The sequence below is a fragment of the Giraffa tippelskirchi genome, chromosome 3 (genome assembly GCF_054371585.1).
Source record: "Giraffa tippelskirchi isolate mGirTip1 chromosome 3, T2T-mGirTip1v1.2.pri, whole genome shotgun sequence".
Lineage (NCBI taxonomy): Eukaryota > Metazoa > Chordata > Mammalia > Artiodactyla > Giraffidae > Giraffa > Giraffa tippelskirchi.
The window spans coordinates 187613637-187638279 of NC_137277.1; the positions used below are offsets into that span (position 1 = coordinate 187613637).

At 54.3% G+C, this 24643-nt stretch overlaps 1 protein-coding gene across 9 annotated transcripts in view; it reads right to left on the reverse strand.

The window, feature by feature from the left end:
• The window catches only part of ALPL (alkaline phosphatase, biomineralization associated), a 66165-nt gene that overhangs the window by 8875 nt on the left and 32647 nt on the right, over positions 1–24643 (reverse strand). For 3 of the 9 annotated variants that reach the window (XM_081574680.1, XM_081574683.1, XM_081574687.1), the window contains 6 exons: positions 12151–12313; positions 6800–6919; positions 6409–6524; positions 4639–4813; positions 3575–3750; positions 56–199 (listed from right to left, as the gene is read on the reverse strand). In XM_081574680.1, coding sequence (XP_081430806.1) covers positions 56–199; positions 3575–3750; positions 4639–4813; positions 6409–6524; positions 6800–6919; positions 12151–12211 — 792 coding nt within the window. In that variant the 5' untranslated portion in view covers positions 12212–12313. Of the gene's footprint in view, positions 1–55; positions 200–3574; positions 3751–4638; positions 4814–6408; positions 6525–6799; positions 6920–12150; positions 12314–12738; positions 12923–15875; positions 16066–19253; positions 19476–21236; positions 21449–22615; positions 22738–23768; positions 24000–24643 lie in introns of those variants that run through there. The other 6 variants (XM_081574684.1, XM_081574686.1, XM_081574681.1 and 3 more) reach the window with 6 other exon arrangements.

Here is a 24643-nt window from a genome sequence, read left to right on the forward strand (position 1 = left end):
GAAGGAGTCCCCCCAGCACCTCCCCGCCCAGTCATCAGGCTCCTGGACAGGCTACCTTGTGTTTCGGTTTGAAGCTCTTCCAGATGTCTATGAGGTTCAGGCCGTCCAGCCTCGTGCCTCTGGCCTTCTCGTCCAGCTCATACTCCACATCGGTTCTGTTCTTGGGGAACATGTACTTCCGGCCGCCTCCCATGATCACCTAAAGGGGACACAGCCATCAGTACCCCGGGGGCACCATGCCATCTGGAGGTTCCCACAGGCCCGCCTGGAGAGCTGGGCCCTCGGGAGATGGACGGAGTAGACACTTCTCCAGCGTGGTGAGTCCTGGCTCCAGTGAGCGCCGCCCTCCCTGAGCCTCTGCTTCTCTGGCTCGGCCGGGAATGAAATCACAAGCCTACTGGGATTGTGGTTTGGGCTTCAGAGTGCAATACTGGCGCTAACCTCCCTTACCTGGCTTTCCAGAAGCCCAATACCAACTTTGACTGGTGTGAGAGCAATAGCATCTTACAGCGTGTGTGTCGGGCACCAAGGCCTTGAGATTGCTGTTGTTGTTGAGTCGCTAAGTCATGTCCCACACGTGTGACCCCATGGACTGTAGCCCACCAGGCCCCTCTGTCCATGGGATTCTCCAGGCAAGAATACTGGAGTGGGTTGCCCATTTCCTTCTCCAGGGGATCTTCCCCACCCAGGGATTGAACCCGAGTCTGCTGCATTGGCAGGTAGATTCTTTACCACTGAACCACCTGGGAAGACCTAAAGGACTCGAGATACCTGATCTTGTTCAACGTCATACAAGGCTGCCAGGCTACCCATGTCATCTCTTTTCCAAATAAATGGCTGCATAAATATGATTTCTTTCCCCTAAGGCCACACAGCCAGCGAGGGGACAGAGCCAAGGTGTGAACCCAAGGCCCCTCCAGCTCCTGCTGTGTCCATGGAGCGGAGGATGGGGACTCCGACCAAGAGCTACCTCCTCACCCCCCCTAGAGGCGAGAGGCCTCTGCCAGGGAGGTCTTAGGGCAGCCCAGCTGGGAGCCTGGCAAACAGCAGGCCAGCGCCCACGTCTGTGTAGTCACCGCCAGGCTAATTTTACCCACCGTGCTGACCCACGCGGGCAGACGAACGCGGGGCTGTTTGTTTTCCTTGGGAATCCATGTTTGAAGTCCTGACTATTTTTAAAACGGGGGCCAAGGGCATAACAGCCGCCGCCCGCAGTGATCACCACACCGGTGTCCTCCTGTTACCGTGGGCGTCAGCCCAGGCCGCTGGCCCTGGCTGACACCTCGGGAGCACAAAGTCCAGTGATGCCCGGCCTTAACCCTGCCGTCCCGGGGCTGGCATTTCATAGGCACCCTCCTCGACCCTTCACTCCAGCTCCCTCCTCAGAACCCATGTTCCTCAGGGTGGACAGGGAGCCAGGAGTCCAGGCTGGTGGTACAGGTGGCAGATACAGGGCCATCCCAGATCCCAGGGAACCAGAAAGGCCTTTGAAGTCAGACTGGAGTTGGAATCCTGACTCTGCTGTATCTTGACCAAGGTCCGGGTGCTTAAGCTGTCCGTGGCTCCGTGGGTCCATCTATTAAATGGAACTGACAGCCCACGCACAGGACTGTCTCAGGAGGAAACGCAGTGACTAGCAGTCCAGTCCCGGCCGCCTCTCCGAGGGCTGGCTTCCCCTGCAAGGCATGCTCACGGCCAGCAGTACTGGAGCTCAGGGTGGCTCCGTGAAGGCAAGCTCCTCACGGCCAGCTCTAGCCAGGCGCTCTGGAGGCGGGGCAGGCTTGTGACAGAAAGGAGAAGGGGACCCCGGGTCACTGGCTCCCTGCCCCCCTCAAACTGTTCCCACAGAACCTGACCCCTTGGCATTTTCAGAATGGAAAATGAAGCCCCCAATCTTCTTGCCGAGAGCCTCGTCATTTCCAGCCTCAGCAGGGACTTCACACACTCATTAAACTCCCAAATAACAGACTTGCTGTTTGGCTTTGGGGTTTGGGTTTGTGTCTTTCATTTTTCTTTTTCTTTCTTTTTTTTTTTTTAGTAAAAGATATTTATTTTCAGGGCGGACACCAGCATTTTTGTTTCATGTGCAGCCTAGGGGGCAGGGGGCTTTGTGGTGGGGTGGTGATGGAGGAGCAGAGATGTACAAGGGGGCTGAGGGGGGAGAGGGGGGCGGCCGCCCCACCCACTCAGGCCGGGGTGTACCCCCGCCCCCACACCACCCTCCTCTGCCAGCAAAGCCTTCCTTTAAGCTCCTGTCCCCTTCTCAGGCGGTTGCCGCCAAATCTCTCTCAAGAGCAGTCCCGTAATTACACCCTGCGCTTGTACAACAAATGTTCTCACATCCATGACCTCATCTCGGCCCCCAGCAGCCCCGGGAGGCGGGGAGGGGACGCGGGGGGGGGCGCTCTGCCGTTGCTGCACAGGTGGGGACACTGAGGCTCGGGGAAGGGAAGCAACCCTTCCGGTACCCGCAAAGTCAGAAGGGCGCTTTGCCCGAGATACTCGCGCGCTAGGAGCTGGTCACCGGGACTGCATGTCCCGAGAAGGGCAGCTCAATGCACGGCTCAGAAAAGAGAAACGAGAGGTTGGAAGGGGGGCAGGTGGCACTTAGAAATTGGGGGCATGGCATGGGGGGGTCTTGGGGCCAGGGAGTTGGTCTGGTGGGGGTAGAAAGAGACGGAGTGGGAGGGACCTGGGGGCTCTCTCTTCGAGCCTCCCTGAACCCCTATTCTAGGCTCAGGGGCCCAGGTCCCCTCGCCTCACCAGTGCCCCCCGCCCCAGGTAGGTCACAAGACCTTGCAAAGGGAACAAGCCAGAGGGTCTCATTTAAGAAACAGAGGGTGGGGGCCCATCTGAGCGTCAGGTGGGTGATGCTGGGGCGCATGTGTGCTAAGCCTGCTCCGTACGTCAGAGCTTGTGTTTCAGGACAGGCACACATGGCCACTCCTGCGTAAATGCTACCACTTTCTGAACACTCACAAGGCATCAAGCCCGGCGCTAAACTCTGCAGGGATTATTTTATCTAGATCTTGCAATGGGGTTATAAGGTAGGTACATTTCACAAAAGGGCTGTAGAAGGGGAGGCTCTGAGAGGATATGTAACTGACCCAAGGTCACACAGCTAGCAAACAGCAGGCCAAGGACGTGACCCCAAGTTTTAAAGTAAGAGCCTGCACCAACCACAGCTTGCACCTCACCTTTTCTCCGGGCATGCTGCCTGAGTGCCCGGGATTCACGCCTGTCCGTGCATGTGGGAATGTACAGGGCAGGTACTCCCCTCAGATGGCACCGTGTCACCCCCACGCTCCAGGGCAGCGCCAGTTTTCAGTGGACAGAATAATCCCCGGGCGCCTGACTCTCGGGGCGCGGTGGTGGCCTCAGTCCCACCGCGGTGAAATCCCACAGTGCCTCCCTGCCCCAACCGCAAATCCCCTAATGGGCCGGGAGCCCTCCCAGGTGAGCTCGGAGCCCGGCCAAGCTGCTTTTCCCAGGCCAGTCTGGGCCCGAGGCCTCAGGCCCACCAGGGGCCCCGCCTCGCCCGCCCCACTCTGGCTGTACCCCATGCCACACTTGCCTCAATGTCCTTGATGTTGTGCATGAGCTGGTAGGCGATGTCCTTGCAGCCCTGGCTCAGGGCCTCTGGGGGCATCTCGTTGTCCGAGTACCAGTCCCGGTCAGCGGAGTGGGCATAGGAGGCGCTGGGGGTAGCGTGGTTCACGCGCGTGGTGGTCACGATGCCCACGGATTTCCCTGAGGAGTGGTGGAGGAGGGGTTGGCTCCCCATCAGTACTAAAGGCCGGCTTATGCGTGTGCTCAGTCAGTTGACTCTTTTTGACCCCATGGACTGTAGCCCACCAGGCCCCTCTGTCCATGGGACTTCCCAGGGAAGACTACTGGAGTGGGTTGCCATGCCCTCCTCCAGGGGATCTTCCCTACACAGGGATCGAACCCAAGTCTCCTGAATGTCCTGCACTGAGCCACCTGGGAAGGCAGGGTGGGTGGCTTCCAAATAGCCAGACAGCTCAGACCTTCTGCCTCTGTGACCCTCCCCACTCCCGAGGCCCCTTGAAACGTGAGCACGTAGGCGGGAGCCCTCCTCTCCACCGAGGACCCCACCGAGCCCACCCCTGCAGGAAGCCCCACGGCTGCCCTGCAAGAACTCACGGGTCCCTCCGAAGAGTTCTCAGCTGGAGTGTGGCTCTGTCACCTACATCAGCCGGACTCACACATGATTCCAGAGGTGTCAGGAGAACATGCCAGTGCCTCCCAGTTCCAAGCAGGAAAGGAACTGGGGTAGACAGCTACTGGACTCCCACGAGACCAGTGCTGGGCTAGATCCCTCACCTTCCTCACGCTAAACCTATGAGGGGCTATGTTTTCAAGCACATTTTATAGTCAAACAAACAGACTCAGGGAAATGAGCTGGGAGCAAACCCACACTGAGTAACCCCCTAAACCACGAGACTTCGCTGTCATGGAAGAGAGTCCCTGAATAGTTCGCCGAGTCCCAGAACAACGGAGCTGGAAGGGCCCTGGAGAGCCTCTTTTTCTGTTCTCTCCCCATTGTGCAACAGGAAAGACTGAGGCCCAGACAGGTCACAGAGCCGGGCCCCATTCCGCACGGCTCGCCCCACTCACCTGCGTCCTTGGCCCAGCGCAGGATGGAGGTGACCTCGTTGCCCTGAGTGGTGTTGCACTGGGAGCGCTGGGTCGCTGCGCTCACCCCCACGGTGCCCTCATTGGCCTTCACCCCGCACAGGTAGGCGGTAGCGGTGCCTGCGCTATCGGGGACCTGGGCGTTGGTGTTGTATGTCTGCAGGTGGAAAAGGAGGGTCAGGAGACGGCCCGGCCTTGGCCCACCCTGCTGCCCCCCACCCCCACTCACAGCACGGGGCCTGGACACGAGGCGGACAGAGGTCTCCTGCGGTCTTGGCTGAGCCCTGCTGCTCACCGAGGTCCCCCAACTCCCAGAGTCACCGGATCCCCTAGCTGCCTGACTCCGGCCTACCCCCATGCCCTGGTAGCCAGGGTAACAGGAAGGGGCAGGAACAAAGTGTTCTAGCACATGGAGACTCGTTGGGCAGAGGGTGAGGCCTGAGTCAGCTCTCCCTGGGTCTGGGGTTCCGGGAGCCAGCAAGGGGTGGAGGAGGCAGGTGAGTGTGGAGAAGGGAGAGGGTTCTTGAAGGAGGGAGGGAGGCTGGGGAAGGGGAGGGAAAGGGAGGGGGAGGCAGGATCTAGGATGAGGAAATGGGGACCCCCTTATTCAGACTTCCCTGGTGGCTCAGATGGTAAAGCGTCTGCCTACAATGCAGGAGACTCAGGTTCAATCCCAGGGTTGGGAAGATCTCCCGGAGAAGGAAATGGCAAGCCACTCCAATATTCTTGCCTGGGAAAATCCCATGGACGGAGGAGCCTGGTAGGCTACAGTCCATGGGGTCGCTAAGAGTTGGGCACGACTGAGCGACTTCACTTTCACTTTTCCCTTTCATGCACTGGAGAAGGAAATGGCAACCCACTCTAGCGTTTTTGCCTGGAGAATCCCAGGGACGGCGGAGCCTGGTGGGCTGCCGTCTATGGGGTCGCACAGAGTCGGACATGACTTAGCGATTCCACTTTCCTTTCATTTCCTTTTATTCAGACCCCTGGTGGGGACCCTGAAACTATCTGCCCACAACGCCTAGAGGACCACCACCACTATCAATGACAACCCCCGTGACAGAGCTACCAGCTTCCATCTGAGCCGCCTTGGGAGAAATGAACGTCACAGGGCCCCATGCAAAGAGGACACGCTGTGTGATTCCATTCCCATCAAGTACAAAAGCAGGAACAGCTAATCTATGGCGTCAAAAGTCAGGAAGCAAGGACTGGAGGGAACTGCGGGGTGGTAGCCCCAGCTGCCATCATGTTCAGCTGCTCAAACCCAGTGGTAGTCACACGGACACGTGGAAAGTTGGTGAAAAATTCATCCCGCACACGTGTGCCCTTCTCTCTATGCTTGTTGTGCGTCAACAGATTTTAAAACCAGTGAGCTGAAATCCTCAAAGTCTTAGGAAGCAGCTACTGCTGTCCTTTCCTCACAGTGGGACCATGGAATCCCCAGGAGGGCTGACCACCTTGTCAGCGGGCTTGAGGGGTCCAGCGGAAGCCATGCTCCTGCCCTTTCCTCCATGGTGGCTCAGAGGGTAAAGCGTCTGCCTACAATGTGGGAGACCTCGGTTCGATCCCTGGGTTGGGAAGATCCCCCTGGAGAAGGAAATGGCAACCCGCTCCAGTACTCTTGCCTGGAGAATCCCATGGACGGAGGAGCCTGGTGGGCTACAGTCCACCGGGTGGCAAGGAGTTGGATACGACTGAGCGACTGCACTTCACTTCCTCCTGGGAGGCGGGAGGCTTGGGGCTGGAGCTCACCTTGGAGAGGGCCACGTAGGGAAACTTGTCCATCTCCAGCTTGGTCTCCTCCCCGGGGTTGTGGTGGAGCTGACCCTTGAGGATGCGGGCGGCTGTCACCGTGGAGACGCCCATGCCTGTGGTGGAGGTCAGGGGAGGCAGGGGGAGCTCAGGTTTTCGGGCTCCCAGCCTCTTCAATCAGGCCTCTTGGGTCCCCACAGCTCCCCAGCCTGGGGCAAAGCAGGTTTGGGCAGGGGGCACCAGAGCCTGACCTGATGGCTGCCTTCCTCCTTCCCTCCCTAGACCCTGAGGGCCCACAGCCTGGCGCCCCCCACCCTCTGCAATATGCCCCCAGAACACAGACCCCTTCACCTCTGCCTGGCCCCCCTGGGCCCCCCACCCCAGGCCTCACCATCTCCCAGGAATATGATGACATTCTTAGCCACGTTGATATTGAGAGTCTGAAGCCTCAGGGCATTTTTCAGGGTCTGCTGAGCTTGGTCTCGCCAGTACTTGGGATCTTTCTCTTTCTCTGCAGAGACGGAGAGGCAGAGTTATTCAGCAGAGCGGGGCAGCTCCCCCAGCCATTACAGACCCCGACTTCTCATCGCGATGGGGGGGTTGCCTGCAGTCAGCAGAGCGAGCCGTCGTTGCCCCGTCCCAGACAGCCATCCTGAGGTCTGCCAGCCTCTGCCTGGCCAAACAAGCCTGAGGACTCTGGGTCTTCTCCCCACCCCCGAGAGCAGAGAAACCAAGGCTCAGAGACGGCAAGCGCCTCGCGCAAGGCCACACAGCTCTGGCAGACAATGGCAGAACTGGGCTTCACTCCAAAGCCCACACTCTTTCCTTCCACCCAGTGGAGAGACATTGTACTCAGGCAGCAAATGAACAGTGTGAGCACAATCAGGAGGGTAATGTTTAACCTATTCAAGAGAACAAGCTACTTCCAACGGCAGGAACCCCTAGATGTATCCCAGCCATCAATTATAAACTCTGCTTGGCTTATTCATTAAAGTAGGCTCAGCAGGAACCTGACTCAGCAACAGCTATTTAGCAGGGCTGGAAAGCAAGGCTTGCCTTTTTGTTTACTGTATCAAACTTAAAGAAGCCAGGTACAGCCTCACTCTTGTTAGCATAAATTGGCCAAGAAGATGCCCTGTGTCCCTAATTCCTGGGAAAACCAGGAATGCCTGCTTCTCTCTCTGTCTCTCCCACCCCCCGCCCCCACCGTGTCCATGGCTTGAGTCATCAATTTTCCAGTGGAAAGAACACTCTAGTGCTTGACAGTTCTCGCAGAACTGTTGCTGTGCAGAGAAGCCGAGCTCCCGGCTCCTCAGTCTCCTCCCGGTCAGATGCGAGTGTTTGCACCTTCGTCTCAGGGGCTCATGAGGACAGGATTAGACAAGGCAACACACGGACTTACAGGAGAGGATCCACACCCCACTCCCAGCAGCGCCACGCCAGACCCGGAGTCCCCTTTTCTTCCAAGCAAAGGCCCCAGATCCCTGTCCACGGGGTTCAGGGCCCTCCCACCACCTGTTGGTTTCTCCTCTGTGCTCCGGCCCCATCAAACCTGCCCATCACGGAGCAGAAGCCTCGAGAAGGGTGCTCCTCGGGGCTTCTCTCTCTCTCAATGGCCTCCACTGCCCGGGAAGAAGGCAGAGGCCAGGAGAGGTGGGAGGGTCCCGTCCAAGGTCATGTTACACATTCACCAGCTGAAGACACAGGCCTCATCCCGTGGCCCCCTCAGGCCCAGGCTGGCAGTGCGGGTGAAGAGCACAGCTTGCCTTTTTTATGGCTGTGCTGGGTCTTTGTTGCTACACGTGGGCTCTCTCTAGTTGCAGAGCGCTTCTCTTTGGGAGAAACCTGCGTGTGGAATCCTCCTGCACAGGACTGAACCCACGACCCCCGAGCACTGGCAGGGTTCTCAACCATGGGCCACCAGGGACATCCCCACAGCACTCCTTTCTTACGCAGGGTGCCCAGGCTCGTGCCAAGTGCCTCCCCCTCCCCAGCAGCCTGACGGAGTGGCTACCATTACTTCCTCCACGTTACGGAATGAGGGAACTGAGCATCCTGAGATTTGAGCGGCAGAGGAACCGGAAAGCCGCATTACGTGGTGGTGCTCTTGCGTGGGGCGGGCAATGCGGGCAAGGACATGAAAGACAGCCGTCCTCACCTCCAGCCGGGGAGCCATCCGTGCCCCACTCCTCCCCACCCCCAGCGGTCCCATCCTCACCCCGATCCCTTAGCCCACCGCCTTCACGCCAGCAGCCCCCAGGAACACCCTTCTCTTCCAAAGCTCCCCAAGTTCAGACCTCCCGGCTGGAGGCTCCTGCTGGAGCCCAGAGAACCGTGGTCCTTCCATCCGGCTGGGCACCTTTATGCAAGTTCCCGCCAATCGATTTTCTGTTCCAGGAAAACGAGAGGACGGAGCTACTCACAGGCAGTTCTAGGATTGAAAGACGTAAAGTCTGGGCAAGTGCCCTTGGCCAGTGGTTTTGTTTTCTTTAAACTGGGGTTTTCAAATAGAAGTTGTTGTTGTTTTTTAACTGAAGTATAGCTGATTTACCACGCTGTGCTCATTTCTGCTCTACAGCACAGTGACTCCGTTCAGTCCAGTCGCTCAGACGTGTCCAGCTCTTTACAACCCCGCGGACGGCAGCACACCGGCCTCCCTGTCCATCGACAACTCCCGGAGTTTACTTAAACCCATGTCCATCGAGTCGGTGATGCCATCCAACCATCTCATCCTCAGTCGTCCCCTTCTCCTCCTGCCTTCAATCTTTCCCAGCGTCAGGGTCTTTTGAAATGAGTCCACTCTTCCCATGAGGTGGCCAAAGTATTGGAGTTTCAGCTTCAGCATCAGTCCTTCCAATGAACACCCAGGACTGTTTTCCTTTAGGATGGACTGGTTGGATCTCCTTGCAGTCCAAGGGACTCTCAAGAGTCTTCTCCAACACCAGAGTTCAAAAGCATCAATTCTTCGGCGCTTAGCTTTCTTTACAGTCCAACTCTCACATCCACACATGACTACTGGAAAAACCACAGCTTTGACTAGATGGACCTCAGTTATTCACATATCTTTTTTTTCCATATTCTTTTCCATTACGGTTTATTCCAGGATATTGAATATAGTTCCCTGTGCTGTACAGTAGGACCTTGTTGTTTATCCATTTTACACACAAGAGTCTGCATCTACTAACGCCCAACTCCGCGGGCTAGTGGTTTTGATCAGGGATCTACTAGCTGTGCGCGGGTTTCAATCTCCTTCCTGCCTTCCTCCCACGTATTACCACAGTGCCAAGGCTTTGGTCAAGGAGCTTCTTTGGCCGTTTGGGCGCCATATGGGTGGTGATGAACTTCTGCCTCTCCTGCCCTGCCCCGGGCACCTGGCACGTGCCCTGGAGCCAGGCTGCCATCAGCCTCCCTGCTCCCGTTGCTTCTTCTCCAGGTGAGCCCTGTACCTGTTTGCCAGCTCCCTGCTCTGCCTGCTCCACCAGGGACTGGGAGTCTGGCAAAGGCACAGCCCTGGTCTTTCTTACCAGTGCTTTGCCAGGGTCCAAGAAGGGTTTGGTGGATGTCAAACTGACTTCATGGTCTGAGGACTGGTTTAAGCAATGGTGGCTTTGGACAACTGAGCATCAGGAGGCTATTGTTTTTGGAGACCATTAAAGGACACTCGGAAATCCTCGTGCTGTAATGAATGCTACATGAAGAGTACTTACCAGTACATACTGTATGACTCCATTTATACGAAGCCCCAAAACAGGCAAAACTTGTCTCAGGTAGCAAGAGGAAGCCTAGTCACTTCCTCTTCCCTGCTTGCGGTGGGGCGGGGTGGGGCGGGTCGAGGGGCAGCACAGGAAAGCCCTTGGCATCCCGTGACTGGAAATGTCCTTCCTTGATCTGGGTGATGGTTACATGGGTACCAAAATATGTCAAAACTCATCAAGCTGAATATTTAAGATTTGTGCACTTTGTTGTAAGTTACACCTAATTACTTTTCTAAAGATTTTTTTTGATGTGGACCATTTTTAAAGTCCTTATTGAATTTATTACAATTTATCACTTGTTTTAAAGCCTTGGAGTTTTTGGCCATCTTAGCTGGCCAAGATTAGCTAAGCTAAGATCTTTGGGGTCTTAGCTCCCTGACCAGGGATCAAACTCACACCCCTTGCATTGCAAGGTGAAGTTTTAACCAGTGGCCCACCAGGGAAGTCCCCTAATTTTCTTAAAAAAGGAAAAGGCCACAATGTAACACTACTACACACCCATCAGGATGGCTAAAATGAAACAGACACGAAAAATTAAAGAGCTGAATATTTGAAGATTTTTCATTTTGTCGCTTTTTCATCTTCTCACATTTCATCCATCTGCTCGTCTTTCACCCAAGAGGGCTGTGAGTGCTGAGAAAGCAAGAGCTCAGTCCCAGAGTGGCCTTGGGCCCCCCGGAGTCACACTGAAAGGCATCATGCGATCACGGCAGGAGCAGTGGTGGGAGCCTGGCGGCCCAGGTTCAGTCCCCAGGCCTGCTGCAGATGCGCCGTGTGACCTGGGAGGGCCAGGCCCTTCTCTGCATCCCAACTTCCTCATCCATTGAAATATATTCTGCCCATGAGCACCTGCTCCCTGCCTGACACTATGACTGTCCCTTATAATTCCCACAGCAGCCCAAGGGAGGAGAGATCAGTACCTCCACTGAGCAGATGGAGAAATTAAGGCTCGGGGATGGCAAGTTGGGGGGCTCCCAGTCACATGATGGACTGAGCCAAGGAAGACTCCCCTCTACAACAGACTGAAATGCTGACGAAAAAACCATTGAGACAGTATATAGCTTGAAAAAGGAAGAAAAGGGTGGGGAGAGGGAAATTCTCAGGAGGCAGAAATTAAGACGGAATTCAAAACCACAAAGGTAAACAGGAGCTGATGTTGAGGGACCCTTTGGGGTACCTGATCAGATACAAAACAGTTGAGACTGTTTTCAGGTCCATGTTTTGCTTGGGAGCTATGGAAGGGTTAGGGAGAGAAAGCCAGTCATGAAATGTGAACTCAACTCTGAATCTGAAGGACTTCCCTGGTGCCGCAGGGGATAAGAATCTGTCTGTCAGTGCAGGGCACATGGGTTCAATCCCTGGTCTGGGAAGACTCCACATGCTGTGAGGCAACTAAGCCCATTCGTCACAACTACAGAGCCCACACTCTACAAAGAGAGAATTCCCGTGCAAAGCAACAAAGACCCAGCACAGTAAAAAATAAATAAAAGTATAAAAACTCCAAATCTGAGCTTGCATTTAAAGTGTAAGAGCCCAAAACTGAGAAATTAACACAAACACTCTTACAGAATTGATTGAAGAATCAAACACTGTAAGAACACTTTCATGTGAGTTTCCAACAGGAAACATAAACTACAAAAAGAAAAAAATAAATAAAACTCCTTGAAGGTGAATTTTAAAGCAAGAATTACAAAATATAAAGAAATGTTCTATCAGGGGTTTATAGAAGAGTTTATAGAGTAAGTTCTATTTCAGATTTATAGAGATAAGAGAGACTAGAAACCCCAATTAAAGAGTAATATAAAAGGAAAAAGACTGACTTTTTCAACACTAGCACATGTAGTAGTTGGGATTTCCTGCTTTGAGCATTTGTTTCCAGCTCTTAAATACTGTGGATAATTCTATGACCCTGACCATAGACACTGCCTTCATCCTATTCCACCTATACCGGGTCTCCCCCTCCATCGACCCTTGCCCCCAGTCCTACCTGGTACTAAGGAGCTGGTAAGACAGGTACCAACAGCCAGCACTAAGAACGCTGAAATCATGGTGAACTCCAAGACTTGCTTTCTCTCTGGAGCCCAGAGGAGTGATGGATGTGGGTGGGAAGGTGGGCTGCCAATGGTCAGCAGTTAATTGATGTTCCGATCCTAGAAATTTAAAAAAAAGAAAGAAAGACATGAAAGTCACAGCTCCAGAGGTCATTTGTTCATTCACTTATTTGTTGATTCATTCATTGTCCACTTATTACAGGAGGCTAGGCATTAGGATGCAAAATCTAAGTGGTCCCCCCCTCAGGAAGCTTAATCACACCAAGAGCTGTAGAGGCATAAATGAGTTCCATGCGGCCAACTGGTTCCTTCTCATTCCTCAAGTAAAGGCCCACTTTCAACCCCTCTGAAGCCCAGAGCCCATCAGAGTTTGGCTTTTCTGTGCAGTGCTTCTCAAACTGCAAGATGCATCAGAATCTTCTAGAGGGCTTGTTGAAACAGATTCCAGTACCCCCAGCCCTGGCCCAGAGACCCCGATTGCATTTCTAACAAGCTCCCAGGTGCTGCTGGTTCACGGATCCTACCGTGAGAAGCTCTGTTCTGGAACATCCGTCTTCGGCCTTGAATTACCCATGTCCCAGGTACATCAGAGACAAAAATGAGGAGTCCACCTCTTCTCACAGGAATACCCACATTTGCTCTTACAGGGCAACGATATTTGCTATGATCTCTTCTACAGCTGGTCACTTATGGCAAGAGATATAAAAACTATACAAGTGACATACAGGACAAGATTGTCTTACAAGTGTGACCATTTCTGGGTAGTGACATTTGAGATGACTGGTTATTTTTCCATTGTCGTTTTTCCAAATTTTCCTTCTGTGTTGAGATGTTACCTTTATAATTTTTTTTAAATGTTATTTTTTAAAAAGGACTGAAAGGAAATACACCAGAATGCTCACTGCGGTTTTCTATGGGTAGTAGGACTGTGGATGACTATCTCTGAGCAGTGTGCTAACTCTGTTGAGAAATGTACTAACCCTGTTGCGTATAAGTGTTATTGGAAGATGAGAAATTTAAAACGGCAAGAGTTTCACTGGAAAATAATGTTACTATTTTCACCAAAACCAAGATAAAAATGATTATTTCATTTGTTATGGGAAATGGCACAACATTCTACCACAACAGTGGCCTGTGAGATAAGAAACCACCCTACTCCTGGAAAAGGGATCTTGATTCTTGATTCAACCTTACAAAGGCGCATGGGGGTAATTCCCTGGCAGTCCAGTGGTCAGGACTATGCGCTTCCACTACAGGGGGCATGGGTTTGATCTCAATCCCACATGCCCCTCAGTACGGCCAAATTAAATAAATCAATAAAAGGTGCCCGGGGCATTCTGGTACCCATAGACAGGGCTCACCAGCACTCCATCCCACAGAACACCCAGCGTGTAGCAAACATGTCATCCAGCTGGATAGCCCTGTGCTGGGGCGGAGCAGGGGCGGCAGTGCAGGAAGGGAAGCTCAGGAACTGAAAGGAAATGTCCTCCATCTAACAGCACTTAGCTCTGAGTAGTGGGATTTCGGATGACTTTTAATGCTTTAAGTCTACTTCAGTTTCCAAACATTACTAGAGTCTATTCTAACATCAGAAAAAAAAAATGTATTAATATACAATATCAAGACAATCATTGCATGTACTTCTCTGCTTTTTTCTATTTTGATTTTAATTTTTATAGGAGTATAGTTGCTTTACAATGCTGTGTTACTTGTACTTTCTGTTTTGAAAGTGATTCCTTCCTGGTCCATTTCACCCACCACACGGAGTGATTCTAAGAGCAGGGACCTTGCCTTATTTTATGTACTCCAGTGCTTGGTACAGCATACATTTACATTAGTTGAAAGTCAGTGGTCTAAGAGCTGGAGGTAGGGAGGAATCACCCCCAAATCCTCCTTTTTTGTGTGTGGAAAAGTTCAAGTGTTGGCAAGGAATTGGGATTACCATAGTATCTGGTTCACAGCTGGTAGGTGTAGATTGGTACAACCACTGTGGTAAACCAATGGTATCTATCAAGGGGACACCATATATAGTCCCTCTGACCCATTTGGCTTCAACAGAAATGCACATGTGTTCACCAAAAGACGTATGTAAGAATATTCACATCAGCCCTGTTCATAATGGCCTCAAAACTCTGTCCATCTTCAGCGAGATGGACAAATGCATTGTACGGGTTCACGAGAAGGAAATCTACACAACAATGAGAACGAGTAATTGAGAAGAATATACATCGACAGGGATGCCTCCTGTAAAGGTGAGGTTGAGGGAAGGAAGCCGACACGGGAGTATATATCGTGACTCTAATGATGGTTGTTGCTGTTCAGTCATTAAGTCATGTCCAACTCTAAAGTTTAAAGCATATTGGCATGAAGACATTAGGAGAACAGTTGGGACTGGTACTGGGGAGCAGGGATGAAGGAGAAAATGAACAGATAAAGTGAAAACTGAGCTCATGATAGCAGCCCATACATTGAGGAACAGGACTCACTCAACTGTCTGCACCACAGACACATCAATAAGGAAAAATGAAAGTCAAAGTGGCCCCAGGAGCTCTCCAAGGCTCACCCGGGCCTGCCTGGCTATTCTTACTTTTCTCTCTCCTCTGCTAGCCTGACGCTCTGTGAGAGTGAAGACCATCTCTTCCCCATCTCTGACTCCCAAACCCGTGCACAGAGTTGGCTCTGTAAATGCTAACAATGAAAAGTCCCACGATTCAGGATGGAATGCTCTGAATTTTAGCCCCAGGGCTGCGGCTTTAAGAAAGGCCTATTCTAAAGACAAACAGGTGCCTTTTTCCCATTGCCTCTGCCTGGGAAGGAGAGGAGGCAAGAATCTAGGAAACCAGGGTCTCCTAGGAAACTCCGGGGCCAGTCTCCCTCGTTGGCTCCTCCTCTGGGCCCCCACCCGGACTCAGAGGCTCCAAGTCCGCTTCCGGGTGGGTGGCCCTGGCCGATGGGCTCTGTGGGGCTCTGTCTGGGGCTGCAGGGACCCCGGCTGCCCACCACCCTCTGCCAGCGCTCTACCAGTTCAGAATGGAGCCTCCGGGTGTGTGCCAGCCCCAACCCACCCACCTCCCAGCCAGACCGTCTCTGCCAGGCTCCCAGCTACGTGCCCTGATTATTCACAGCAAGCTTGCAGAAGCCCTGGCTGGGCTCGGTCCTGTAGGAGGAGCAGCTACTTGATAGGTTAGGGGAGGAAGCGGAGGCTGGGCTTTGGCCCTGAGGACTGACTCAGCATTCTGGGACAGAAGGCCCTGGAGCCCCTTGAAGCTGGGCAGAAAGCCAGCCCTGGATTGGGCCTCAGAAGGTCCAGGACAAATGACAGAATAACAGGACTGATACAAATCACTACCACTTCTTGGGCACTCGGATCCAGCCCTGTGATAACAACAGTTTATATCTGTGATCCCACCTAACTGTCACAACAAGTGCCGTTAGATCCCGTTTTACAGTTTAGGAAACTGAGCAAAGGCTCTCGGCCGGTCCGTGGCCAAGCGCGATTCAATCTCAAGCTGACTCAACCTCTTGGGGCCTCGGTTTCCCCACCAGGGAGAGGGAGAGAGACCAGTGCCACCCTTCCCCCTCCCACAAGAGCAAAGAGAAGCCAAATGAATCTCGGGCAGGATCTCTGGCAGGGCGGGAGTCAGCCTGGGGCAAGCCCTACCTGAGGGGCCGGGCCAGACGGCAGGTAAAGAAGCAGACCAAGGCCAAGGTCAGCACCAGGAGGAGGAGGCTGAGGACTGCTGTGAGGACCAGGTCCAGGGTGGGGGACAGGAGGGCCATCTTGAGCGAAGAGGGCCCCACGGGGCAGTCACACGAGCCCTGGATGCCTGCTCCAAAGCCCCGGGTCAGTCAGTGGCCCTGACCTGCCTTTGTTCCTTGGGGTTAATCTTTGGGGATTAGCCCAGGAGGGGTGAAACGGGAGGAGGGACAATCCCCGAGGCTCTCCTCCCCACACTAGTCCCTCCCTACGTGCGGCTTGGTCCTTCCTCCTTCATGCCCAAACATTTACTGAGCACTTGCTGTGTACCTAGCTCTGTTCAAGGTGCCAAGGACTCAGTAGGGAACAGGACAGACACGGTTTCTCTTTTCCTGGAGATTCTTGACCAGCCAGGACAGGAAAAAGCACCTACCATGTGCCAGTCATTGTGCTGGGCACCTTGTGGGATAAAAGCACAGAAGGAAAGGAACTCCTACCTGGGGTCATGACCTTTTTTCTTTTTTTAAAACACTAACGTATTGGATGATGCTGCTTTGCCAAAAGAGAATTCCTAAAAACTTAAAAAAAAAAATGTATAGCCAAGACACAGAACCAACCCAAATATCCATCAACAGATGGATGGATAAAGAAAATGTGGTACACACACACATCCACACACACAGAGGAATATTACTCAGCCACAAAAAAATGAAATCATGCCATTCACAGCAACACAGATGGACCCAGAGACCATCATACCAAGTGAAGCAAGTCAGATAAAGACAAACACCATACAACACTGCCTACACATGGAATCCAAAACCATACAAACGAACCCACCCACAAAACAGAAACAGACTCATAGACCTGGAAAGCAAACCCATTGAGGCCAAAGGAAAAAGGCCATGGGGGAGGGACAAATTGCACAATCGTTTTTTCCCAGCACCAGGAGCTGCTCCAACCCATTTCCACGCCCAGGAACCTGTGTCTGCCCTGAATCAGCCAGAGAGGTCAACCCTTGTCCAGAATAAGAGCAACTGTTCTTACTGAGCCACAACGGTGCGCCAGGCCCCACGTCCAGATGAAGGAAAATCAGATGCTCAGAGGTGCAGTGATGGAGTTGGAATTTGAACCCGGGTCTGCCGGCCATCACAGCTGTAACCCCAACCCCAGCACTGCTTCAGGTCTAGGATTGTACCAGCTCTGCAGGGCAGCAAGGAGGCTTCAGTCAAGCCTCAGCCAGGCGTGCAAACCCAGCTCCAGGTGTGCAAACCCAGCTCCAGGTGTGCAAACCCAGCTAGCACCAGAGAGGCAGCACGCACAGGCTGGAGGGAGCTGAACCGCCACCTGCCCACAAGGGCCTTTCCTGCTTCCGAAGTGTCCCCAGCCCCTTTTCATTTTCCTTTGGTGGTGGTGGTTTAGTCGCTAAGCCGTGTCCGACTCTCGCGATCCCATGGACAGAGGAGGCTGGCAGGCTATAGTCCGTGGGATTCTCCAGGCAAGAACACTCGAGTGGGTTGCCATTTCCTTCTCCAAGGGATCTTCTCAACCCAGGAATCGAACCCAGGTCTCCTGCATTGTAAGCAGATTCTTTACCGACTGAGCTACAAGGGAAGCCCCTCATGTTTCTTTGGTTTCTGACAACATCTGAAGTCAGGATGGTGGTGATAGTTCCCAGCTTATAGATTCAGAAGCTGAGGTTCAGAGAGGTGAAGCCACTGGACAGCCACGGGGCCTGGGTGCCTAAGAGACCAGGCCTTTTCCGATTATATGTCCAGCCTCCTGGGACACCTCAGATCCCATGGTACAGAGCACCCAGTGTTGGTGGGGGGAGATGCTTTTACCCTCTCGGTGCCAAGGGAGAGTCCCTGTTCCTGGCGCCAGAAAGCCCACTGAGCTCACTATGAAAACAGGAAACTCATCGCATTACTCCCTTAAGCCTTTTTCTTTCTCACTTTGCATCAGATCCTCACCACATCCTAATAATATAGGCAGGATAGATGGGGGAAATGAGGCTTATCAGGAAAGCCGTTCTGAGCTGTCACACGGCCAGCAAGTCTGGTTCAAGTCCCAGCTCCATCACTTCCCAGCTGTGTGATGCTGGTCAGTTCCCATATCAGAGAGCCCACTGCCTTCTCCTCCTAACATCTCTCTCCCATTTAGGAGACCCCAGAGGCAGGCCAGGCACTGAAATGTGATGTACATCATCTTGCGTGGGTGCACTCAGTTGTGTCCGACTCTTTGTGACCCATGGACTACAGCCTGCCAGGCTCCCCTGTCCATGGGATTCTCCAGGCAAGAACACGAGTGGGTTGCCATCCCCTTTTCCAAGGGATCTTTCCAGCCCAGGAATTGAACCCGGGTCTCTCACATGGCAGGCAGATTCTTCACCGTCTGAGCCACCAGGGAAGCCAAGAATACTGGAGTAGGTAGCTGTTTCCTAGTCCAGGTTAGCTTCCCAACCCAGGGAGTGAACCCGCATCTCTTGCGTCTCCTGCACTGGCAGGCGGATTCTTTACCCCTGCACCACCTGGGAAGCCCATACCTGATCTTATTTTAATCCTTATTAACCAACTGAGAGCTAGATACAATTGTCCCCCTGGTCCAGACTCTTCCCACCACAGCTCACCCAGGAACCCTCCCTACCTCCACTCAGCCACCAAGCCCGAGATCACCTTTATAGCTCCCCTGCTCACCAGCCTAATAATCGCTATGAGACCACAGGAGGGTCACCTTGTGCTCCCTAGCAGTGCTTGGCGGGGGCAGTGATTTGTCCTCAGGGAGCCCCCAGTCTAGAGGTCACAGTTCAACAATGTCTGGGCTGGGAAGGGTTCTTTGACCAGATCTTCCCAAATGTCCCAGATCACAAAAATCACTTTGGGTGATTGCAGGAAAAGTCCTGTTCCCAAATGGTACCCAGGGAGGTGTACAGCCTGGCAAGTGTATGAGGGAACTTTATGGGGTGATGGAAGTATTCTTTATAACGATCTGGGAGGTAAAGCGTATAAACACGTAAAAATTCATCCAGGGGCTAATAACCCCCACCTTGCCCGAATTGTTAGGTGTGAAAGGTCTGACGATATTCGAGTTAAGGAAACACTGGGAAAGAAAAGGGTCATGGGGTGGCTGCATTCAAATTTTAAAAGAAATTAAAGAGACATGACAACCTCTCCCGCCTAATTAATTCTTAGCCCCCACCCTTACCTCAAACCTACTCAGAATCTCCTAATGCAGGGCCTGGCAAGTCATCCCACGAGCAGATTAGTTTGAGAAACATTGCCTTAGAGATGATCCCATTGCCCAGATGGGAAGACTAAGGCCTAAAGAAGAGAAAAGACTTACCCTGGGTCTCCCAGCTCCTACTCCCCACGGACATGCGCCGAGAACAATCAGAACCAGCCTGGAGCCAGTGCCTCTGGGCTGTCAGCTGGGCCTTCTTGGCTTTTTCAAGGAACCGTGACTGAAGAGAAGAGCTAAATGTTCCCAGGGCTTCCGGGGGGGCGTGGGGAATGGGATGGGAGCTGGAGGGGGTCCGTCACCACCAGAAGGGGCTGCAGCAGCTGGCTGGGGAAAGGGAGCCACCGAAGATGAGCCCAGGAACATTTCAGCTGCAGGGTCAGAGAGAGGGGACACGGAATCGCTCTCGCAGCCAAGCCCAGCGTCCCTGGCAAGCCTTGCTGGCTGAGAGTTTATTCATTCAGGATGGAAGTTATTTACAGTTGCCATAAAGCAGCCTCTGGGTGAAGGGCTCTGGAAGGAATGTGTGGTGGTCAGAGTGGGTTGCAGGTCAGACCCAAGGACAGACTTCCTTGGGAGGGCAGCAGGCCAGGTGCTGGGTTAGAGTGAGACCTCTAGCCACCGCTGACAGCACCCCATCTTGGCAGAAAACAGACACAGGAGTGCCTGCGGAGGCTTGGTGTCAGCCCTGCCTGCTGCCAAGCCATGGCACCTTCAGAGCTGTAATAAGATGCCAGCTTTCTCTCCACCTCTACCTCCACCCCCCCACCCCTACGTCCAGGCACCTCCAGCCTCAGCCCCTCTGCACACTGCGTTCCCTGGTCTGGAACGGGTCGGGAATGTTCCCTGCTGTCCACCCGATGAAGTCCTTCCATTACCCTTCCCCCTTCAACCTCAGCTCTGCTGGGCTGCCCAGCACCCCTGCCCGGGAGCTGGCGGGAGTTACAGTTCCTTCCCAGGAAGCCGGGCGCTCAAGACCTGGAGCACGTTATCAGTCTCAGAGACCCACGGGTGGTTGCTCCTCACCATGGGGTGAGCTCCTAGCAAGCAGGGATCTTGCTCTGTGGATGACAGCCGCCCCGTGGCTGGCAGAGCCCAGCGCCCAGCTGGCCGGCCAGGCAGGAATGTGGGTAGGTGGGTGGGAGGGTGGCAGGTCAATGCTGAGTGACGGAGGAGGCGGCTCGGCAGGAGGAAGCGAGCCCTGGAGCCAGGGCTCCAGGTTCAGATCCCCCCTCCGCCCCTCTCCAGCCGGGGGCGGGGAGGGCGCTCAGGGCCAGTGAGCCCACCCCTGGAGCCTCAGGCGTTTCATCGGCAAAGTGGCAGACAACAGAAGCCATAGGGCCGTTGTAAAGGTTGTATGAGTTAATACACAGGAAGGCTTAAAACAGAGGCCGGGGCATGGCGAGCAGTCAGTGGGTGTCACCTGGCAGCCGCGGCCAGTGGGCAGCGCGGGGACGGACTCGGAGGCGAGTGGGCAGGCAAGAGGCTGGCGCTGAGAACAGACAGAGCCTTCGCTGCCCCTTCAGCCAGCGGTCACTTCCCCCCGGGCGCACCACAGAGCTGCCCGCCTAGGAGGTCCAGGAGGTCTTTCTCGCTCTAAGCCTCTAGAATCCGAAAAGCCTGCCTGGCTCCTGTGCGCCTCCAGCAGGGGGAGGAGTTAGATGGAGGTTCCAGTTCCTAGAGTCAAGGGGTGCCGTGCATCCTGAGGACCAGATCCGCCTGTCGGTCTCTCTCTTACAGACAAACCGCCCAGCGGGCGGCCTGACGTTTTCTTTTACTCTTGAAGAAGAAAGAGACCACCTTAGGTCAGTGGGGAAGCTTCCATGGAGCAGGGAGGAGGAGAGCCAGGCTGGGAGGACGGTAGGGTTAAAATGAACAGAGAGAGCGAGAGCTCCGTACAGCAGAACCCGAAAACGCAAAGGCAAGAAGGTAGCAATGTAGCATTTAGAGGTCGGCCGGCGGGGGGCGGGGGGGTTGGAAAGGCGGGGGACCGTTGGTGACAGAGGACAAAGTCAGCCAGGACAGACCACAGAGGGCTTTGCTCCCCGAGGTCAGCAGGGTCAAGAGCAGGCACTCGGCAGGCCTCACCTGACTTACGTGCCTCTTGTTGACCCATTTCACAGATGAGGACTCTGACGCTCAGATGGTCTGCCCCTCGCCCAAGGCTGCACAGCACAGCTGGAACCGAAAGCCTCAAGGGTCTGAGTTCTAGAGCTGTCGGTTTTCCTATGGCTCTCTGGGGCTCCTGGCCCAGTCTGGGTGCCACAACCGGCTCCGTGGGCAAAGGACTGAAGCCAGTCAAGGTTCAACTGGAGGAGGAGAGCTGGCAGCAGGGAGGTGGGGGAGGGGGAGGGCAGGGCCCAAGGTGGGGGGGGGCAGGGCCCAAGGTGGGGGGGGGGCAGGGCCCAGAGACGCTGTGCCTGGGGAGGCTGGAGCACCTGGGCAGAGGAGGGCCGGGAGGCTCCCACCCTCCCACAAGAAGGACGTGTTCCCAGGCCACCTTGCTCAGGGCCAAGCCTGGGGGCTGAGTGGCGAGGGAGTGGGGGAGGTGTTCGCTGTCTCTCGCCCTCGGGCACCTCACTCAGCACTCTTGCAGCAGGAGCCTCTCTGGTATAAGGAGATGAGCTGTCCCATGCTTGCTCCCAAAGCGGACAAGAAACAAAAGGCACAGAGAGGGTGTGCAACCTCCCCAGGGTCACACAGCAGTCAACAAAAGGACAGGTCTCCCCACCAACCGGCTAAGATTTCCGGGGCTATTATGGGAAGCACAGGGGAGTCTGCGAGGCACAGCATGGATGCCAGTGTCTTGGAATTCCAAACATTAGTGATTCCTGTCAACTGAAAAGAACATTTCAAATTGAGCCTATTCTAGAAAAGTCCTTATTTTACATACTTGGTCATTACGTTTGTGATAAAAATAGCATATCTTTTCAAAGCTCTTACTGTGTGCCAGACATTGTTCTAAACACTTCACCTATATTCACTCATTCAGTCTCCACAACAGCTTACTAGGTAGGCACTATGATTACACCCAACTTCAGTACAGTTCAGTCGCTCAGTCGTGTCCAACTCTTTGCAACCGTGTGGACTGCAGCATACCAGGCCTCCCTGTCCATCACCAACTCCCAGAGCCTACTCAAACTCATGTGCATTGAGTCGCTGATGCCATACACCCAACTTCCAGGTAACAAAACCCAAGCACAGAGAGGTTAAGCACCTCATCCAAGATCACACAGCCAGAAAGAAACCAAGTCAAGAATTCAGCATCGTTTGCAGATGTTCCTGTCTCCCAGGGCCAAGTGTAAACTCCTGAAGCAATCAGTAAGGTTAGAAACAAGCCACATCTTGTCCGACTGTAATGTGATATGTGTGTGGATGAATGGAATACACACAGCTACCATTTCACTCATATTCACGGTACGCTCTTCCTGAATGTGCACCTCAGCCCCTGCAGGAGGGCTCCTTACCCCGACTTCATCAAAGACAGGTGAGATGACTTGCCCCAGGTCGCAGGAGAGTGGTCAAGGACTGAGTCTAAGTCTTTGATCACAGGAGGCCTGTTCCGCAGAGAGGACCACCCACGGTGTGCGGGGTGGGGGGAGGGGAGGACCTCGGTTGCAGGCCTGGTTCCGCCCCTGGACACACCCCTTCTCCCCCACCATCCCCCACTTCGGCTGCCCTCCTGCAGGACCCTGGACCACCGTGGCTGCTCTCCCTGCCTGCCTCCGCCGCCCCACGTGCCCTGGCAGCCTTCCCCGAGGAGAAGAAACCTCCATTCCACAGACGGCCCCACACAGGCCTTGAAAGTGGGGGGCTGAGGCGGCTCTGGACTTCAGAGAAATGGGCCATGAACTTGTAGCCTTCTGGGTGGCAGCCAATACAAGCAGTATCCCCAGGTGACGTGTGTTTGGTTTCTCAAATGCCCAGCTCCCGTAGGAACAGGAAGGGCACGGATGTTCCCAAGAGATGGGTCTCACTGCCCCAGGCTCCTCACATTCCCAGGGACGCTTCCAGCAGATGGAGGCTCCTGGCACTCCCACATTTGATATCCATGGTGACTCTGGGAGGGCAGGAATGCACCCCGCACCTCGGGCAGAAAATATGGGCCTACAGAGGTGAGGGTCCCAACCAAGGGGTGCACGGCTGAGCAGAGCCCCCACTGCTTGCTGGCTTTGTGACCTTGGGCATGTCACTTGCCCTTTCTGAGCCTCAGTTTTCTCACGGGTCCAATGGCAATCATCACAGTCCCTACCTGTATCACTGGGCTATCATCAGAACTAATTTCACAACAAACAGTAAGACAAAGACCCAGGGCTTGGCCCATATTAAACACTCAAAGTAAATGTTAGCTAGTAGGAGCAGTGATAACAAGGGTGCCAGACACTCAGTGCTTTCCAGGCCTTCCCTAGTCTAATCCTCACAACACCATACAGCAGGGGCGATCGTTGCTCCCACTGCACAGAGAAGTTAAGTAACTCAGCCAGGGTCACACAGCTGTCAACAGGAGGACCACTATGAAGAGGGAAGGGGAGAAGCTCAATGAATGAAGCACCTATTACGCCCTGGGAGCTTTTTGTTCAGCCTTCCAAGAACCCGGCCAGGTGGGGATTACCAGCTTACCAGCTCGGGTCAGAAGAGAAAACTGAGGTTTGGAGAGAGGGCGGGAGGTGCAGGGTCACACCACAACCCCCTGGGAGAGCTGGGATGCAGGCCAGGCATGTCTGGCTCCGTATCCCGCGCACTGGCTCCCCCAGCCCAGTCACATGCAGGACAACTTCCATCAGAGTTACCATCACCGACTGCAGACCCCGATGCCTCAGCCACCCCCAGGACAGGGAGCCCTGCGTCAGTGAGCCACATGACGTGCGTGCGCGCGCGCGTGTGTGTGTGCCTGCGCGCGCATGCAGCAGAGTCCTGGCAGTGAGCAAAGCAGGGTTCCCATTGAGCGCGCATCCAGCCCCGTGACCGCTCCTCACGCCAGGCTGTCGCCTCTGCCCCCAGACTGGCCCCTCCTGGGCCTCCACGTGACTGCAGCCTCCTCGGGACCTCTCCTATCTGGAACAGGCACTCCCTCCATAAGGGAGGGGCTTCAGGCACACTGGCCCCCTCCGTCCCGGGTCAGCCCCTTTGGGTTTATAAGTTTACACAAAGGGGCTGAGGTGCCTGGTGACAGCTCAGAGTTACAAGTTGGGATAATAAATGCCACTCCACTTCCAGTAACGGCTTCTTGAGAGGGAAGGAACTTTGCAAACTGTCAAGTGCGATGCAGATGTTTCTACGGCTTTCTGTTCTTTCCTCTTCTGAGGACCGCAGTGGACATTTGCTGTGATTTTTGGCCACCCAGACAGAATCCATTCTCCCTTCCTAACAATATCGCAGAGTTCCCTTGGGAAGCGACTCTCCCTTTTTCAGCCAAGTGGTTTGAGTCGATCCTACTTCCAGCAGCTGCAGGTGGGTCCTGATGGCTCAAGTTGGAAGACTGTCCCCACCTGGAT